Genomic DNA, 20,726 nt, shown 5'->3' on the forward strand with positions numbered 1-20,726 from the left:
TACGGGGATATTCTTCCTACTGGCCACCACTGTAAAGGGATATTCTTCCCACTGGCCACCACTGTACGGGGATATTCTTCCCACTGGCCACCACTGTACGGGGATATTCTTCCCACTGGCCACCACTGTACAGGGATATTCTTACTACTGGCCACCACTGTACAGGGATATTCTTCCCACTGGCCACCACTGTACGGGGATATTCTTCCTACTGGCCACCACTGTACAGGGATATTCTTCCCACTGGCCACCACTGTACGGGGATATTCTTCCCACTGGCCACCACTGTACAGGGATATTCTTCCTACTGGCCACCATTGTAAAGGGATATTCTTCCCACTGGCCACCACTGTACGGGGATATTCTTCCCACTGGCCACCACTGTACGGGGATATTCTTCCCACTGGCCACCACTGTACAGGGATATTCTTACTACTGGCCACCACTGTAAAGGGATATTCTTCCCACTGGCCACCACTGTACGGGGATATTCTTCCCACTGGCCACCACTGTACAGGGATATTCTTCCCACTGGCCACCACTGTACGGGGATATTCTTCCTACTGGCCACCACTGTAAAGGGATATTCTTCCCACTGGCCACCACTGTACGGGGATATTCTTCCCACTGGCCACCACTGTACGGGGATATTCTTCCTACTGGCCACCACTGTAAAGGGATATTCTTCCCACAGGCCACCACTGTACGGGGATATTCTTCCCACTGGCCACCACTGTACAGGGATATTCTTACTACTGGCCACCACTGTACAGGGATATTCTTCCCACTGGCCACCACTGTACGGGGATATTCTTCCTACTGGCCACCACTGTACAGGGATATTCTTCCCACTGGCCACCACTGTACGGGGATATTCTTCCCACTGGCCACCACTGTACAGGGATATTCTTCCCACTGGCCACCACTGTACAGGGATATTCTTCCCACTGGCCACCACTGTACGGGGATATTCTTCCCACTGGCCACCACTGTACAGGGATATTCTTCCCACTGGCCACCACTGTACGGGGATATTCTTCCCACTGGCCACCACTGTACAGGGATATTCTTCCCTCTGACCACCACTGTACAGGGATATTATTCCCTCTGACCACCACTGTAAGGGATTTTTCTTCCTACTGGCTACCAATGAATTAGATTTAAGTAGAGGTTCCACAAGACCTGACCATTTTCCCAAGGGTTCTTCTGGGCTAGAAAGGTTGGGAAAAGCTGGTCTTAAACATTGTATACATGTTACCATGCTGCTGCAGTAAATAATTCACATTCTACCTTGGGATGCCAAGTCCTTCTAAGGCCGCGTACACACGGGCGGATTGTCTGCCCAACTAAGTTCGGCAGACAATCCGACAGACAGTCCGTTCAAAATTTGAATGAACGGACTTGACCACACACGATGAACAGACAGTCCGCTGAAAACGTGCGTGATGACGTGTACAGCACGTACGACGGGACTAGAAAAATGACGTCCTATACACTGCAATGCAACCTTCGGCCGTGTAAATCCTTTCTGAGCATGCGCCATACTTAGTCCGTCCAACTAGCATACTCACGAGCGGACTGTCCGCTGAAACCAAGTTTGGACGGACAAAACCAAGTTTGAACGGACTGTCTTACGGAAATTCCGTAAGACTTTGTTCGTCAGATTGTCCGCTGAAAAAGTCAGCTGAAGCCCACACACGAGCGGATTGTCCGCTGAAACACGGTTCAGCGGACTAAGTTGGACAGACAATCCGCCCGTGTGTACGTGGCCTAAGTTGTTGACTTCATGGGCCCTTCATCCACACCTTCTCAAAGAGATGACCAACATATGGTTGCACATTGCTTCTAGTTATTGATGGAGGTAAAGCAGGGGGTGCTTTTCTTTCTCATTTTCTCATTTATGAATGATCGAATTTACAAATTGAGATCATAACAAATGACCCGAAAAACGAAAAAAAAACCAAAAAAAAAAATCCCGAATGAAACATAAGCGAAAACAAACACATTTTTCATCAGTTCACATGTCTATTAAATACTTACAGGTCCCCTTAGGTCAATGGAAAGGAAATTAAACCATCGTATTGGGTGTTTAAGGAAGTTACCTTTGCAGGATTCAGCAGTGTTTGTGACAGGAAGAGCTTTGCATAGTCCTGCCCGCCGCTCCAGTCCTCAGTAGCCATGTGGACCCCAGTTGTCCCCCTAATGGCCCCGGTTGCCCCCTAATGCAGATAGATTTTCTCTCAATTTTTGACTTTTCCAATCATAAATAAGTCATCCCGATACAGACGGTAGGAATTGTTATATGTGACTGTAATGATATTTCTATGTACATATTTTCAGCTGACTGAAGGATCTTGAATCGCACTTATTATTCAGATTCCATTAAAAATGATTGATATGTACTATAGAAAGAATGTTTCAGTAACTCAGACACATTATACATACAACAAACACAATGAATTCCATTACAGGGGAACACAATAGAAATGCTGTTTTTCTTCTTTGCTTTGTTCCTGCCTTTGAGGGAAAATGAGGCAAGAGCAACATTAACATAACCTTCCTTGTGAGCGCTATAAAGCAATTTTCATAAACAGGGATATCGAAAGTTTTTAGGGAGGTGGATTGTTAATTACGTGAGATGTAAAATCAAAAATGAGAAGAGCAGAAACAATGAAAATGAGAAACAAACGTGCTCATTAAGGAAGGACTCTTCATATCCGTTACCCTCATACTTCATGCATCTGCATCCTTGGCTATATTCATGCTGCTCTACATGCGTCCATAGATTCAGAAACATACATGCAGAAAAATACCTGCTCTGTGTGGTTTAGGATGTGGTGGTCCAAATAGATCTGGGTGGTTCGGTCCTGAAGGAGTGGCCAGCGATCCCTTATGGTGTAGTCAGTTGGCCCCCCCCAAAAAAATAATGATTGGCACAAAAGGTTAGTCTTTAGGAAAACAGGAAAGTGACCTACATCTGTTAAAGCTGTGGTCACCCTGTGGGGTGGAAACCCGCAACCACCTGAGTACCCAGGTGGAGAAAGCCCTGTCTCCATACAGGATGAGGTAGGTCACTCTCAGTGACACAGAGGCCCCAATCCTGGATTCTCTGTGTATTCAATAAGAGTAAACTAAAGTCTCACAGCTTCTGTTATAGCTGGTCCACAATTTCCTTCTTGAACAGGCCTTCAGAGACCTTCAGGCATTAAGCATTCAATTAAAAGGGGTATGTTGATCATCTTCTCCTGCGGTGTAGATTTATTGTGATCCCAGATTAGCCCCCCAATGCACTACAGGTTTTTTTTTTTTTTTTTCATACCCTTTCTTTATTGCAAAGTAGCTGAAAAGGTACAAGAAAAACATACATGCATTGAAGTTTTTAAACAAGGGATGAAAAAGGAACACTCGACGCTGAGGGTTAGTAGCCATGACTTTGAGGTTAAATAAAAAGTCATACAACCAATGGCTTTACTGAGGAAAAGCGTTTTGACAACACATTTCAGTGAACTCAAAACTCCTTCATCAGGGCTGAATATGATATTAGCTTGCATTGGTGGCGGCTGTCATCCATCAATCAGTATTTATAGCAGCAGAGTAGAAAGGGTGTGTTGGGACCTAGATATGAACCAGCAACCTCTGCGGTGTCTAACTTTAGCTCTTCTTGCTGAGCCCCCCTGAGATGCTGGACCTCTCCATGTCTGATCCTTTGGACAACATTGCCTTGCACCTTGTTTCTGATGAACCTTATTGCTTCTCCCATGAAATTCCTGATTTAAGTTACGTCTCTGCACTTCCTGTTTGCCAAATTATTGTGCTCTTCTCCAGCCAATAACTTGGCCCTTTCAATCCTGCTGCCATCTGTATCTTCACTACTACTTGTTTTCAACCTATTTTGCCCTCTCAAGTCAACGACTTGCTCCTTTGCATATCTGCAGCTGTCCTTATCTTCACTACCACTTGTTACCAACCTTTGGCTTGTTCTTCATCTACGCTTCCACTTCATCCCAACCTGCAACCGCTTGTTACCGACCTTTGGCTTGTTCACTGACTCTGTGTCTGCTTGATCCCTACCTGCTATATCTATTACTGGACCCCAGCTTGCTTACCTCCTTGTTGGGGCGATCCTGAGGACAGCGACCTGGTACTAACACGCAGCAAAACCCATCCCCACCATAAGGAGCTCTGGTGAATACCAACAATATAATTGTCAGGTCACCTTGAGGCGAGATGACAGGTGCACACCGTAGGGATCCGGAGTGCACCGCAAGGTTGTGGACCCTACGGCTGACTGCTGTGGACGGGAGACAGATCCCACTGGGGTTAGAGCGTAAGATTCCCTGGGGCGCGAAGTCTAAGAGCCAGCAGGTGTTCACCAGAGCCTCCAGTGGTGAGGATGGACTTGGCTGCAACTGGCTCCAGGTCGCGACCCCCAGGGTCCCCCAGCTCACACCCACAGTAGGCAACAGGAGGATAGGGATGAGGGACAAAGCCAAGGTCGGGGCCACAAGCAGACAAGAATAGTCGGGTACACGCCAGGCAAACAAGGATAGTCAAGACACGCCAAAGTCGGTAATGGAAACCAGTAGCAGAGCACACGGCAGGCAAGCAGAAGCTAACACACAAAGAATACACAATGGTTGATCAGCACTGAGGCCTGCAGTGCACAGGTTAATATAGGGTTCCCTGATAGGGCCTGGGGTGGAGCCATGCTTAGAGGAGAGGTTATAAAAACCACCAGGTGGAAGGGCTGGCTTCTTAGTCTGAAGACATGGGGAAGGTAAGCAAACACAGGAAGATCACTGCATAACCATGACAATAATACTATTGGAACTTGGAGATTTAGATATACACACCACCTGCTTTAAATATGACAAGAAATGCCCAAAGAGCGGGTGGCCACTAATCCTTTTATCAGCGAGGCTCTAATACCTGTTCTAAAAGGCTAATCCCTTGGGATAGATCAATTACAGTGTTGATCTCCCCGGGTTAGTAAGTGTCTTACTGACACTGAACCAAGGGACAGGGGCAAATTGAAGGAGGGGAAGTGCTCAGATCACACAAGCACCTTGAAATTTGCCGTCACTGTGTGAAGCTTGAAAAAGGATGTGAATATTGATCAATCAAATTCATCAAGCTTTCAGAGATAACAGGTTTAACTGCAGGGCAATTGTTCTTCCCTCACTTTTGTGGCACAGACGTCCCCCGTCTGTCCTCTTTGAGGGTTTTGGGGATTATTTGGGACCGTGATCATTATTAAAAGGTGCATTTGTATTAAAAAAAGGTCCTAGAAAGGCTCCAGAAGAAGCCACGTTTGTGATGAAACCTGTAGAGGGCAACCATTCTTTTGTATTGTGACCACAGGGCTGATTCTGCCCTAATGTTTTAAGTAGTTTTATAGCATCTATGTTAAATTTAAAAAAATTATATTTTTGGTTAATTTAAAGTTGATTTATTTTTTTGCACCTTAAAACTCCAGTTTTTGTATGGTGAATACCAGTTAGTGCTTAGACCCATCACCTTGGGTGAGCATGCAACATCCGCCAGGGTGACCTGCTTGGGCACTTATCGAGTTGGATAGTGGGAGCCTCTCTACTGCTATATCTACTGGTCTCCAAGCCTGACCCCTTGCCCATGACAAAAGAGCAGTAGAAATGCTGCACCGATATGCAGAAATGATATATTTAGTATTTATTTATGTTTATCATTGTCATATTTGCGAGTAATATACGTTATCTGGGATTGGTGAGCATGCATTGGGAAGAGCTCAGTGATTTGCCAGCTTGCCTGTAGAGCCAGACATCTTTAAAATCCAAGATAATAATGACGGCCTCCATATTTAATTTGCCAAATGTTCCCATGAAGTGCATGCAGTAGATGTGTTTGCCTGGCACCTTGTAATGGGAATCTAAGAATGCCATTATTTCCCATTAGCATTGAGTGTAATGATATTGATATGATTGTTTGGATCCGCAGTGGAGGGAATGTGGAAGGAGTGGAGCGATTGGTCGATCTGCAGCCCGGAGTGTGAACACCAGCGGGAAAGGGAATGCACAATGCCGCCAACAGGGAATGGAGTGAAACCTTGTGAAGGCCTGAACCAGGAGTCCGAAAACTGCACAGATGGCCTGTGTATTCAAGGTGAGCCGAGGATGTGACATTATCTATTGCCCCCCCCCCCCATCTCTGGATCTATTACAGAAATAATGTTCAGCGACTGTATGGGGGGCTTCTGTTAGAAATCATGGGGCCCCATACAGCCTAGCTGGCAGGAACAGTGAACCAAGAGCCTAACAGGCGGCTCCTGCTGCTTGAACAAACCACTCATCAAGGCAACCAGAATACCTTTGGGAATGAACCCTTTATTTATTTTTAGTTTTATTTTTTTACATTCTTTTTTAACAGCCCTGGTGTAATATTAAAGTGGATGTAAACCCTTACAAACCACTTTGACCTACAGGTGAGCCTAGAGATTAAGGCCTAGATTAAGGCTTACCTGTAGGCCCAGGAAATATCTCTTAAACCTACACGGTTTAGGAGATATTTACTAAAAGACAGTCGACAGCTGTCTACAGTGCATGCGCCATAGACAGCGGCGCACAGGCGCACTATCACCGTTAGCAGCATGCTGCTGCTAACAGCGATATGCCATTAGTGGCGGCTCCTGTGCGCATGCGCGGGAGTGACGTCATCGCTGCTCCGGCGATGTCAGTGGCCCGGAGCAGCAATACCCGGAAGAAGATGGATGCTCCGTGCTACAGGGGACAGCGGTGTCTTCGCTGGCTCCTGTGTCAGGTAAGTGACACATAATGGGTAACTATGCGATGCATACTAGCCCATTATGCTTTACCTTTGCAGGGAGACAAAGAGGAAGTAATCCCATAAGGGTTTAGTTCCTCTTTAAGAGTCTAAACAGACACCCAACATCTCACTTTTGAGACAGAGAAAGATTGAGGACACAGATTCCTCAATCCTTTCTCAACTGCAGAGCGAATGATCAGGAAGCGCTCTGTACAGAGACTCCCTGTTCATTCACAAAATGAATAGCTGTAAACACAGACCAAAGTGGGATTGGTTCCAGTAACTGAGCCCACTCATGCTGCTCTGCCCCCCCCCCACCCATGTTGAACTTCAGGGGCCTGGGCCCTGTACTGGAGGGCAGGCAATCCCCCCTTAGCAGTGGGCCTGGCTGTATGGGAATGCACTGTATGTATTATACATTAACAATAGCCCATTCAAGGTCATCAACCGGCTATAAATAATTTCTTATACATAGAGCAAAGCTGCTAATAATCAGGATAGATACAGCTTGTAGGTGCACAGGACTTAGGGGGGTGGTTGCTTTGGCAATGCAACAATGCAATACAGCATGCATTTTGATGGTGTCACACCCCCCCCCCCCCCAGCATAGGGTTTAGGTGTGGTGGTAGATCCCAGACTGAAGGATCTTGAAGAGCTGACTGTAGTCTCTTGTAAAACTTACTTAGACATGCGCACACTGAAATATTTTGTTTCGGAAATTTTGTTTTCGTCCAAAAAATAAATTTATTTAGTTACTCCCGAAATTCATTTTTTTTTTGTTTTTTTTGTTTTTGTTTCGTTAAAAAAACACATTCGTCCGAAAATCCAAAATAATTCATGTTGAATCTGTCATTGAAGGCTTATGGTGTCTGTCGAGCGTTCTAAGAAGATTCGGCGGAGCAGCTAAACTGTACGACGCCGCAATCATACATTTCCGGACGAATGTTCCCCCTACAAGCTATAGTAGAATTCTAATGTTGTATGACACTAGAAATAATTATATTTATTAATTATTATTACTAGTCACCCAACATTAGAATTCTTCTGTGGCCTATGGGCGGAGCATTTCACCATAAATGTCCACTCACAGCAACTGCTTTATCGAATCTTCATGTCGAATCTTTTCTCTCTATGTCAAATCTTTTCTCACTAAGTAGAATCTTTTCTCTCTATGTCGATTCTTTTCTCTCTTTGTAGAATAATCTTGGACTAATATAGTTAGGTTAGGCACATTCAACCTTTTTTGCTATTGTCTCCATAATGTCGAATCTTTTCTCTCTATGTCGAATCTTTTCTCTCTATGTAGAATCTTTTCTCTCTATGTAGAATCTTTTCTCTCTATGTCAAATATTTTCTCTCTATGTCGAATCTTTTCTCTCTAAGTAGAATCTTTTCTCTCTGCGTCGAATCTTTTCTCTCTAAGTAGAATCTTTTCTCTCTAAGTAGAATCTTTTCTCTCTAAGTAGAATAATGTTGGACTAATAGAGTTAGGTTAGGCACATTCGACCTTTTTTGCTATTGTCTCCATAATGTCGAATCTTTTCTCTCTATGTCGAATCTTTTCTCTCTATGTCGAATCTTTTCTCTCTATGTCGAATCTTTTCTCTCTGTGTCGAATCTTTTCTCTCTATGTCAAATCTTTTCTCTCTAAGTAGAATCTTTTCTCTCTATGTAGAATCTTTTCTCTCTATGTCGAATCTTTTCTCTCTATGTCAAATCTTTTCTCTCTAAGTAGAATCTTTTCTCTCTATGTCAAATCTTTTCTCTCTAAGTAGAATCTTTTCTCTCTATGTCGATTCTTTTCTCTCTATGTAGAATAATCTTGGACTAATAGAGTTAGGTTAGGCACATTCAACCTTTTTTGCTATTGTCTCCATAATGTCGAATCTTTTCTCTCTATGTAGAATCTTTTCTCTCTATGTCAAATATTTTCTCTCTATGTCGAATCTTTTCTCTCTAAGTAGAATCTTTTCTCTCTGCGTCGAATCTTTTCTCTCTGCGTCGAATCTTTTCTCTCTAAGTAGAATCTTTTCTCTCTATGTAGAATAATGTTGGACTAATAGAGTTAGGTTAGGCACATTCGACCTTTTTTGCTATTGTCTCCATAATGTCGAATCTTTTCTCTCTATGTCGAATCTTTTCTCTCTATGTCGAATCTTTTCTCTCTATGTCGAATCTTTTCTCTCTGTGTTGAATCTTTTCTCTCTATGTCAAATCTTTTCTCTCTAAGTAGAATCTTTTCTCTCTATGTAGAATCTTTTCTCTCTATGTCAAATCTTTTCTCTCTATGTCAATTCTTTTCTCTCTAAGTAGAATCTTTTCTCTCTATGTAGAATAATCTTGGACTAATAGAGTTAGGTTAGGCACGTTCTACCTGTTCTGCTATTGTCTCCATAATGTTGAATCTTTTCTCTCTAAATAGAATCTTTTCTCTCTAAGTAGAATCTTTTCTCTCTATGTCAAATCTTTTCTCTCTATGTCAAATCTTTTCTCTCTAAGTAGAATCTTTTCTCTCTATGTCGAATCTTTTCTCTCTAAATAGAATCTTTTCTCTCTAAGTAGAATCTTTTCTCTCTATGTCAAATCTTTTCTCTCTATGTAGAATAATCTTAGACTAATAGAGGTAAGGTTAGGCACATTCGACCGCAGGTTCGATGGACACAGATCGCTATTGTCAGCATCATGCCAAATCTCCTCTCTATATTGAACTGTTATCACAACGAAAATAAAGCATTTGTTTATGTCGGATCTTTCGGTTTTCGGATTCTGCATGTTCGTTATCATTTGTTAAAACGATAATGAAGATACCCGAAATTCGGACGAAAACCAATGCACATGTCTAGTAAAACTCAGAGGAAAGGGTAAAAGAGAGGGAAGCAGGAGAACCCTTATAATATAGTAGATTCATTCAGAATGGTGAGGGTTCTCAGGTGAGCGAATTAATTGATATGAGGAATCAGAACAAAGAAACCTGTCGGTGGTTCGATCGGCAGAGTCACCCAAGGTGGTTAGTGAAAGGATTGGTAGGAGTAAAATTCCCAATTATTTTATTTCACCGAATAATACGCATTTTGTGGCTTTACATTGCCACTTCCTTGTTTTAATGGCTAAGTATACCTTTGTTCACTCTTTTTTTTCTTCTAAATTCCAGCTCCCCTATGTACCAATATGGCATTAATGTACTTATTTTGCAAAAATAAAAAAGCTTTCCAGTAATTCCACACACACTTGCCATACTGGTGACCCCACAATAGGGATAAAACATTTTCACGGAAGGGAGTTCAACAAGACACTTCAACCGTTTCTCCAGTGGGGATCAGACCTAGAGGTCTCCTCTTCAGATCAACAGTGGGCGAGAGCCTTCAAATTAGTATACCAATCCACATGTTGCTCCTCTTTGTGGGAACCGTCCCCAAAAGATCTCACTCAGGTGATCCTTGTTTAGACCACAGTTTTCTGATTCCTGCTGCAGATCCGGTGATACTCGAAGAGATATGCTCCACATATTTTGAGATTGTCGAAAATATCGCTACCTCTTACCGACACGACAAAACCCACATTCTCCTAGCTGCTAGGGAATCAACCCACCCACCCACTATCACTGATACTCTTGAACTAGTGTACACACACCGCTCATATGAACTCATGGTGGCTTTCAGTAGAGGAAACTATGCAAAATCAGCATCACTCTCGCAGCCTTGGTCTCAGTGGCCCCCAAGCAGCACATTATTTACATCCTAAAGAAGTATCGACCATAGAGTGTTCTACTGTACCGTCTCGGTACACCCTTCCTGTCATGGCCCAGACTTCAGCTAACCCCATGAGGCGGTTCTTTACGTGATACTTATGTTCTTTTATCTGTCAATATTATGACATAACTGTTATACATGACTTCCGTGTTTGCTGGAAAGCTAAATTGTTACTTTGCATCTATTTGTATTATCTATAATTTTCAATACAAATTTATTGTGAAAAAAATAAAAAATAAAACTACACTGCTTGATTACTTCTGCCTTACTTCCTGGACAGACTTTAGGTCATGACACAGGAAGAAGTTGACCAGCTGACCTGATTAGCACACATCCTGCCTCATCTAACCCTCAGCTGGTCAACTCCTTCCTGTGTCATGACCTAAAGTCTGTCCAGGAAGTGAGGCGGAAGTAATGGAGCAGTGTGTTTAGACAGCTATGAAGAGAGTGAGGTAAGTGTGTGTAGAAGTACTGGAAAGCTGTTTTATTTTTGCAAAAGAAGTAAATTAATGCCATATTGGTACATAGGGGAGCTGGAATTTAGAAAAAAAAAAGAGGCAAACTTGGCCTTTAAGGTAATACAATTGGTGTCTGTGGGTAAAAAGTTGTCATAGGGTACAAAAGGTATTTAACATAACTCAAAAGCACAGTCAGAAAAATGTAAAATGTATCGAAAATGACAGAGAAGTGTGCAAATGGCAGTCGAAGAGTTTCTAAAATATCAAGTCTATCAGGGATAGCATAAGATTGCTATATAAATAATATAATAAATGTAGTGGGCTTTCCTTCTCCCCTCCCCCTCCCCCTCCCCCGATGTTCTGTTTGACTGTTGGGACCAAAAGAAATACCTAATATTGTCGGGTATGAGGGAGTATGTTACCCTCTAGATGCCCTCCTAGGGGACAAAGTTGATGACCAGCCTTTGGTAGATCGGGGTCCAGTACTGTTATGGCATGGTTTTCATCTGTCCCCTTTTTGCCAGGGACAGTCCCTGTTTTTTTGTAGGGGTGATATCTCTGGTGGCAATGGTGTACCCATGGATTGACATGCAGAGAGAACCTACCAGTACAAAGGCGAGGAGGGTGGTTATTCATATATAGATTGTGTAGGTGGTGAATTATTATGATGACAAGAATAAAAAGTCCAAGTGGAGGGGCGTTGGAGTGAAGAGGTGACAGAATCTGTGCAATGATGTGAAGGTGGTGAATTTCGGTGACAGCTATGGGGAGTGAAGGGTGGCGAAGATCCGGGATGAACTTGCTGATCAATACATGAAGAGATTGACATCGGGGATAACTGTGACAGTGGTTGGAAGTAGGAGGACAGGGATTGTTAAATGAAGTTTGAAGCCTATTAGATATGTGAATGTACATGATGGGTGGAGGGGCTGGGAATATGGAATGACGGGGAAACAGTAGTGAGTGAATATGATATGAAGCCCAAAACAATGAAAATAGTACTGCTTGAGCATTTGAATGGCCCCCCCAAACTTGTATCAGTGGGATAAGCATGTGTACTGATGCAAGACAGACAGGATGGGCTTGTGAGACTAATGACCACGTACAGTAGAAGTGCAAAGCCAATCAATCAAGAGAAGCAATATCACTAATGGATCCTCTAGAGCAGTCATTCTCAAATGGGGTTCCATGGAACCATAAGGTTTCTCCAGGGATAGCTAGGGGTTCCTTGAGCTGTGGTTAGCTGACCTCCTATCTAATGGTGCCTGTATAGTTACAGGTCCAGTGCCACTTGGCAGAGAGGGCAACATGACTGCCAAATGTATCATTGTGGCCACCCATTTAAGGAGGGCATTCTTCTCACTTCCCACTACCAATGTAAGGGGTATTTTCCAATACTCCAACAGGGAACTTGGGGCCATAGTGGCCATTGTAGAAGTACAGAGCCAATAAATCAAGTGTAGTGATATCACTAATGGATCTTATAGAGCAGATAATTTCAACCAGGGTTCCATGGAACCCTAAGGTTCATCCCGAGATAGCTAGGGGGTCCTTTAGCTATGGCTAACTGATCTCCTATCCAAAGCATAAATCTAGGTCCAATATCACTTGACAGAGATGGCAACATGACTACAAAGTTTCATTCTGGACACCTGCTTAACACTACCAATGTAAGGGGCATTTTCCAATACTCCAACAGGAAATGTGGGGCCATACTGGCCATTGTAGAAGTACAGAGCCAATCAATCAAGTGTAGCGATATCACTAATGGATCTTATAGTGCAGACAATTTCAACCAGGGTTTCATAAAACCCTAAGGTTCCTCTAAGGATAGCTAGGGGTTTTATGAGCTGTGGTTACACTGACGTTCTATCTAATGGTGCCTGCATTGTTCCAGATCCGAGAAATGGCAACATGACCACAAAAGGGAAATTCTGGCCACCCATGTAAGGGAAGCATTATTTCCACTTACCACCACCAATGTAAGGGGTATTTTCCAATACTCGAACAGGGAACATGGGGTCATAATGGCCATTGTAGAAGTACGGAGCCAATCAATGAAGAGTTGTGATATCACCAGTGGATCCTCTAGAGCAGGGATCTCCAAACTACGGCCCTCCAGCTGTTGCCGAACTACACGTCCCATGAGGCATTGTACAACTATGGCATTCACAGACATGACTAGGCATGATGGGAATTGTAGTTCCTGAACAACTGGAGGGTCATAGTTTGAAGACCACTGTTCTAGAACATCCACTCTCAACCATGTTTTCATGGAACCCAAAGGTTTCCTCCAGTGTTAGCTAGAGGTTCCTTGAGCTATGGCTAGCTGACCTCCTACCTTGATGGTGCCTGCATATTTCCAGGTCCAATGCCGCTTGTCAGAGATGGCAACATGACTGCAAGGGTGTCATTCTGGCCACCGCTGTAAGAGGGGGCTGTTCTTCCCCCTCAACCATCACCATCATAATGGCCCTTGATAGACTAATCTTACCAGGCCACAAATTTATTTCAAGGGTAAAAAGTCTGATAAAGGCAGCCCTGGAGATACAGCCAGGTGGTTTAACTTTCTAGTGCTCACCAAAAACGGAATTATTAAATACTGAAAATTAAAAAGACCAATGCTCAGCAGCCTTACACTCCTCTATGCAACATTTTGTCTAGTAGATATGACAGAATTGTTCCCAAGCAGGCATTCTTTTTTTTTTACCTAGCATAGCCAGCCTTTTATCATTGGCAGTTGCCACCATGTCGTCAGTCATTTGGAGACACGTCCCTGTGTGGCAAGGCTACCCAACCTGTTGGAGTTGGGATTGGCACAATTATTTAGAATGCAATCATTTATCTGAAAGATAGCGCCTCTCCAAAAACAAACTCAGGGACACAATGCATTTCCGTGATTTGCAGTTATTCCAGCTGGAGTCTATTTGTGCTTTAGATGTCCCATACATTCTTCATCACACGTGTCAGGCTTCGGACAGAGCGGACTTGAATAATTCAGATGACCAATGCATTAAAACATTTTCTCTGTCACAAAAATGGATGACTCAGATAGCAGACCGCTATTCCAGTCCTCCCATTTACCTTTCCTCTGGGGAAAGACAATTGTTTCTGAGAAATGCAGAAATTAGATTTCTGGCCTTGACAGAAGTATAATTTTCAAGGAGAATGAAAAACGGGACGGATAGATTTTTTTGAACTTAAATGAATACTTATATTATTCACTTTGTAACCCGGACGCCCTTTTGTGTATAATCAGGGGCGTAACTATAGGGGGTGCAGCAGTCGCGACCGCAACCGGGCCCTGTGATGCAGGGGGCCCATGCAGCCCCCTCTACATATGGCCGGCAGCAGCATAGGCAGCTAGGGGTACCAGTGCACCATGCACACGGGTGGCTGGAGGTGGAGGGTGACTAGCAGAGCTCCATGCTCGACTACTGCACTGGCTGCTCTTTAGTTGTGCATTCCCCGCATGACCTGTGTCCTCGGCCGGCTCCTCAGAGTACCCCTCTCCTGCTCCATGCATTGCCGCTCAGTCCGATGTCTGTTCTCCCCAGCCAGAGTCCCGCCCCCCGAGTCCAGCCCACACTGCACTGCATACTTCTCCCGGGTAAATAAACTTTAAGCACACAGATGTAGTGCAGCCCTATGACAGACGGCTCCCCGGAGGACACTGCAGGCTTGTCTGCCAGCCCCCCTCCTCCCCCGTCATACACAGATGATGAAAGGTGTTTCTGGGAGATATGCTGATCACCCGTCCAGCACATTGGATGGAGCCCAGGCCAACATGGATGAGTGCGCGCCCTGCAGCTTGGTCATGGTGAGTGAGAGGACCCCATCCCCCACACACCATTACATACCCCCTCCATCTCCCCCTGGGGACAGGGACCCCTTCTCATGTGGGGACAGGGACCCCCACCTCCCCTGGGGAAAGAGGCCCCTTCTCACCTGGGGGCAGTAACTTCATCTGCCCTGGAGAAAAGGACCTCATCTCTTCTGGGGACGGGGACCCCATCCTGCCTAGGGACAGTCCCCCAATGGGGCACCTAAAAATAAAAAATATAAATAATAAAAAAAAAAAACTACTGATACCAGTGGTGGAACTACAGGGGCTCACAAAGGTCATACCTGTGACCACACCCTGGAGTTCCACCGCCAGACTCGGAGGGAAAAGCCCTGGCTGGGGTTCAGGGGGGCCCTTCATGGTTTCTTGCATCGGGGCCCTGAAGGTTCTAGTTACGCCACTGTGTATAATTGTAACCTTTTAAGAGATGACCATTGAAACGTTATTTCCAACATCTACTAGATGTCCTCCTTTTTTTGTTGTCAGTTTTCTCCAACTTTCACTGATACGTTTTTTTATTTTTTATGTTTTCCATCCTACATGTTGGGCTCGATTCATGAATCAGTGGTGTATATTATACAACATGCTCTTTTTTTGTAAAATGCTTTTTATCAATGTTTTCAGAGTACAAAAAGAAAAAATAGTAAACAACCTCGCCACGCAAGGTGGGAAACATAAAAAAAGACACCCCCCCCCCCCCAATCCAGGTTCACCACCCTGTGGACAATCAACCCTCACGGATGTAAATCCCCTCAAACAAAAGAGGGTAAATGTCCAAACATCGTAGCATAGACCTAAAAGTGGTTGTAAACCCTTACAAACCACTTTGACCTACAGGTAAGCCTAGATTAAGGCCTTACCTGTAGGTCCAAGAATGCATACTAGCTCATTATGCCTTTGCCTTGCAGGTTGCTTTTTTTTTTTTTTTCCAGATGGGTTTACAACCACTTTAATCTAACCACTTCACATTTCTTATAATAGTAATTCCATCAGTCATCTCCATATACAGCTATGTAAGCAGCAGGCAATCCTCGAATAGTCCCAATGGTAGTGCAAGTATGGGAGAGCCTTCTAGATCCACATCCCCAGGGGCGGACTGACCATTGGGCCACTCGGGCACTGCCCGAGGGCTCCATGCCACTAGGGGGCCCCATAAGGGTTGCCAGCCTCAGTAAAACCAGGGACAGTATGTAAAAATGTGTGTTCCCTTACCAACATACTTTTGGTCTAAAAATCCTGAGATTATAGATGCCCCACCTCTCCAGTACCTTCTCAGCCAATAGAAACATGTCTGTGTATACTGTGTGATTGTATACTGTGTGTGTGTGTGTGTTTGTGTATACTGTGTGGCCCCATAAGCTCTGATTGCCTGGGGGCCCCATAATCTCCTATTGCCTGGGGGGCCCCATAATCTACTATTGCCCGGGGGCCCCATGAGTTGTCAGTCCGCCCCTGCACATCCCACCACCTTGTAGAAAACCTCCACCCTCTCAATGGAATCTAGAAAATCATCAGGCTATTGAGAGATTGCTGTCCAACCAAATCTTCCATACTTTGTCAAATTTCTTTGGACACCCTCAGGTATGAGCAGTATTGCTTTATAGAACAGAATCACCCTATTTACAAGCCCTTTCCAGTATGACCGTGAAGGCGTCACGGGTTTCTTCCAGTAGAGGATCAGTGCCTTGTGCGCATAAAACAATAATAAACTAAACAAGGTACGTTGGGCCCTAGCAGGAGCCACGCCCTAACACCAAGCCAAGCAAGCATGTTGCCGCCGTCAAGGGCACTGGCATAGACGTAATTTCTGGTATACAGCGCCCACCATCAGACCAGAACTCCTTGACCACCTGGCAATGCTAAAACGCATGGCTAAAATTAGCTGGGGATTGTGTTGTGAGCAAGGCCAACATTCAGCCGGCACACTCGGGTAGATTTTTGATAACTTTGCTGGGGCGTAATATATCCTGTGCAGGAATTTTAATTGAATCAAGCGATCTCTAACAGAGTGAAAGTAACGCTCCACATATTGTCCCACTCTCCATCCAAATCTGGGACCTCCTCCGTCCACTGCTCCCTACATTTGGTCAACCGAAGGAAGCGAGACAGGAAACAGCTCCTTATATAATTCAGATAATGTTTTTTTTTTTTTTCATTGAGTCATCCCATAGAATATTCTCCAAAACTGTAGATCTAAGATCCAGTTTAGTGAAGCCGAATTGAGACGTGAATGTGTGACGCACTTGGAGGTAACGAAAAAGATAAGGGTTTGGAAGCTCAGACTTCTGTTTTAGATCTGAAAACTGTAGCAGCCCCGCCTCCCCCCCGGTGACATTATTCAACATGTTTGAGCCAAATTTTTATGTGGGTCTGTGTTTTTTTTCCAGAAGTGCTGACTTGTAGTAGGAGCACACACCTCCCTAGGTGAGACTTCTTTCAACAGTCTTTAAGCCAGAAACAAAGAGAAAGGCCAGAGCCGAGACACTTCCAGAACCTTCTCAGAGAGCTACTACAGAACCCCCCCAAGGGTAAAACGGCACCCAATAACTAAGATCCTGAGCTCAGGTCTGTACTCACAATGTCCCAGGCCAGCTGCAAACCTCACATCCTCCACCAGGCACTCTTCAGTCAGTTCCCCAGACCAGGTTCTTCTGTGAAACTAGTTAAAGGGGTTGTAAAGCTTCGTTTTTTATTTTCTAAATAGGTTCCTTTAAGCTAGTGAATTGTTGGTTAGCTTACCCTTTCCTTCGATTTCCCTTCTAAATGTTGTTTTTTCTTTGTCTGAATTTCTCACTTCCGGTTTCTCCTCAGTAAACTTCACACCATCATCCGAGCGGTGTTTAGTCAGCCAGAACAGCTTACTGAGGAGGAACAGGGAGTGAGAAATTCAGAAAAAAAGAAAACAAAGAAAAAAACATTTAGAAGGGAAATCAAAGGAAAAGGAAAGTGAACCAACAATGCACTAGCTTAAAGGAACCTATTTAGAAAATAAAAACGAACCTTTACAACCCCTTTAACTCCAAAGGTAATTAGGAATAGCTCAGATCTGCTACAGCTGCGACCTTAATGAACATTGTCAGACTCTAGCAGAACTGCCTCAAAGGGGCAGCAGCCCTTGAGGCTGGAAACTTCTCCAGCAGGACTATACAGGGCTTCTCCAGACCCCTGACTATGTCCCCCCTTCCGCCTGTCTACACACATCCCCATGGATTGGCTGCAGAACCATAAACAGTGAAGTTGCTCATTTGACTCTTCTATGTTCTGGAAGCCTCCAGAATTCTGGGGGAGCAACCAAACATACAGCCTGCGAGATTTAGAACAGCCCAGAGTAATCAAAAGATGCTCCAATGATTAATAAGGAGCCAAAAAGAACGACATTTTCCTATAATCCTAGCAACCTACCTAAGGGTAGCTACATCTTGACATCTGTATTGTCTGACCTACTTCTGCGTACTTAATTAACCCTCTCCACATATCCCAACTCTCCAAACCCAACTCCCCCATTAACCAGACCAGACTGAGTTTGGAGTAAAGGGCCAACAGGCCTTGATTTATTTAACCAAAATAGATATATAAATATAAATAACAAATATAACTTTCAATAAATAACCATAAATTGTAAACTTTCCAGTAAACTGTATCCTGGGTCATATCATATAATCGACCCTACTGGTCACTGCACATTACCTTTTAACCTCTTGACCTCCAGACGGAATCCCCTGTCTCGGAGGCTATCCCAACCAATGCAGTGACCTACCCGTTTTTACTCTTCCGGTTAACCCCATGTAACCGTGAAGTACCAATCCAACCACCCCCATCACCATGGATGGGTACCACCTGTTCTCCACCTGTACCACTTAACCTTCTCAACTACCCCCCAGGACACTGCCAATCCCAAACCCGCTTTTTCACCAAAAAACCTGTCACCAAAAAAAGGGGAGGGTGGGTGGGAATCTCTTCCTCCTCCGCTCTACACTGGCCCTGTCTTCCTCTCTGCCTCGTGATTCCTAACGTTTTTGGCTCCGCCCACCGCCCCGCCCACCGCAACTCTTAAAGCGGCAGGACCCTATTTTCTTAACACAGGCGACAGTGCATCCAAAGCATCTGTCATGTCGTCCTGCGCTCACAGCCTGCGGCTGCAGCTCCGTGACGCTCTGTCATCTGAAAATAAGCATTGCTTGGTAACTCTATTCATGCTAGTCATATATGGATTTTTATTTCTTGGTTTATTTCCCTTTTTATAATAAATAATATAGTAAAGAAAAAAAGTTTGCCCATTAAATGAAAGAAGAAGGTGTGCCCTCAATTTATTCCCCTTTGACACTTCCTTTTAGTTGGAGACAGAATAGGAAGTCGCCATTAAAGAGGTTCTAATGCTGGAATAGCCTTGTACTGTATGTGTTATGCATTTTTCTTATGTTCTTTCTTGTTTGGAAAAAAAAAAAAAAAAAAAAACAGAATGTATATTTAGGAGATACATAGTACTGGACTGCATTTTTTTTGATTTTTTTTTTGGTATACGATTTTGTATATCTCTTATTGGCTGCTGCCAATAGCCAATCAGGAGTGCGAGTCCCAGGAGAGGCAAGGCTCTTGTGGACATCGCTGCACCTTCTGCCTTTACAACCACTTTAAGTTTGGCCCTCCACAACAGTCCCAGTTGTTCATGAAAAAAAAAAAAAAATCATGAATGGCCCACCCCGGGTGTGTAGGGACAAACAAATCCTTTTTGAAGTGGTTGAAATAATTCATATTTAAGCCTCATGCACAAGGAGGCGTTAGAAAAAAAAAAAAACAAGCTGCAAAGCCACTACCAAGGCCAGGAAAAAGCGTCTGTAAAAACGCGTTCAGTACCGTTTTGCATTGGCGTTAATGCACGTTCAGCCGCGTTGGCTTTTAGCAGCTTTTCTCTGCCTCTATTCAAAATCAATGGTTCCCTACGAGAGCCGTCTTAACTGATCCGACTTTCAGGCCATTGATTTGAATAGAAGTTGCATCTGAGTCAGATCATGATGATGCGACTCGTGGTGTGAAAAAAAACGGGAAAAAAAACGCGTAGGGTCCTCCCCCAAAACCATTTCAGAACCTCCGGTCTGGTATGCATTTTGAGGGGAACCTCCATGGCAAAAAAAAATACCAGACCTCCCCCCCCCCCTCCTGGACCATACCAGGTCACATGCCCTCAACATGGGGGGGGGGTGGGTGCTTTAAGGTGGGGGGCTCTGCACCCCCGACCCCAAAGCACCTTGTTCCAACATTGATGGGGACAAGGGCTGTGGTTGTGGAGGTCTGTGGGCAGGGAGATTATCGGAATCTGGAAGCCCCATTTAAGAAGGGAGCCCCCAGATCCTGGCCCCCCACTCGTGAATGAGTATGGGGTAAATTGTACCCCTACCCATTCATCCAAAAAGGTATCAAAAATAAATAAAAACAGTACACATGTTTTTGAGAAAGTCCTTTTCAAAGTAGCTCCAATGTGTCTTCTTCATCTCATCTTCTACCCTCTCCAGGGATGTCTTCTCCCTCCTCCGCTGATGTTTTCTCCCTCTGGTTCTTCTCCTTCCACTTTCTTCTTCCTCTGGTTCTTCTGCCTCCGGTTCTTCTCCCTACGCTGTCTTCTTCCTCTGGTTCTTCTCTGTATGCTGTCTTCTTTCTCTGGCTCTTCTTCCTCTGGTTCTTCTTCCTATGCTGTCTTTTTTCTCTGGTTCCTCTTCCTCTGGTTCTTCTCCCGACGCTGTCTTCTTTCTCTGGTTCTTCTGCCTCCAGTTCTTCTCTCTACGCTGTCTTCTTCCTCTGGTTCTTCTCTGTATGCTGTCTTCTTTCTCTGGCTCTTCTTCCTCTGGTTCTTCTTCCTATGCTGTCTTATTCCTCTGGTTC

The 20,726-nt window shown here is 44.3% G+C and overlaps 1 protein-coding gene across 1 annotated transcript in view; it reads left to right on the forward strand.

Moving 5' to 3' along the window:
* Window positions 1–20,726, forward strand: part of UNC5D (unc-5 netrin receptor D) — a 1,128,748-nt gene that overhangs the window by 728,589 nt on the left and 379,433 nt on the right. Inside the window, 1 exon segment of the mRNA XM_077484820.1 lies at window positions 5,974–6,138. Coding sequence (XP_077340946.1) covers window positions 5,974–6,138 — 165 coding nt within the window.

Source organism: Lithobates pipiens, unplaced genomic scaffold, assembly GCF_037356315.1.
Source record: "Lithobates pipiens isolate NorthernLeopardFrog02 unplaced genomic scaffold, aLitPip1_a1.2 Scaffold_162, whole genome shotgun sequence".
NCBI lineage: Eukaryota > Metazoa > Chordata > Amphibia > Anura > Ranidae > Lithobates > Lithobates pipiens.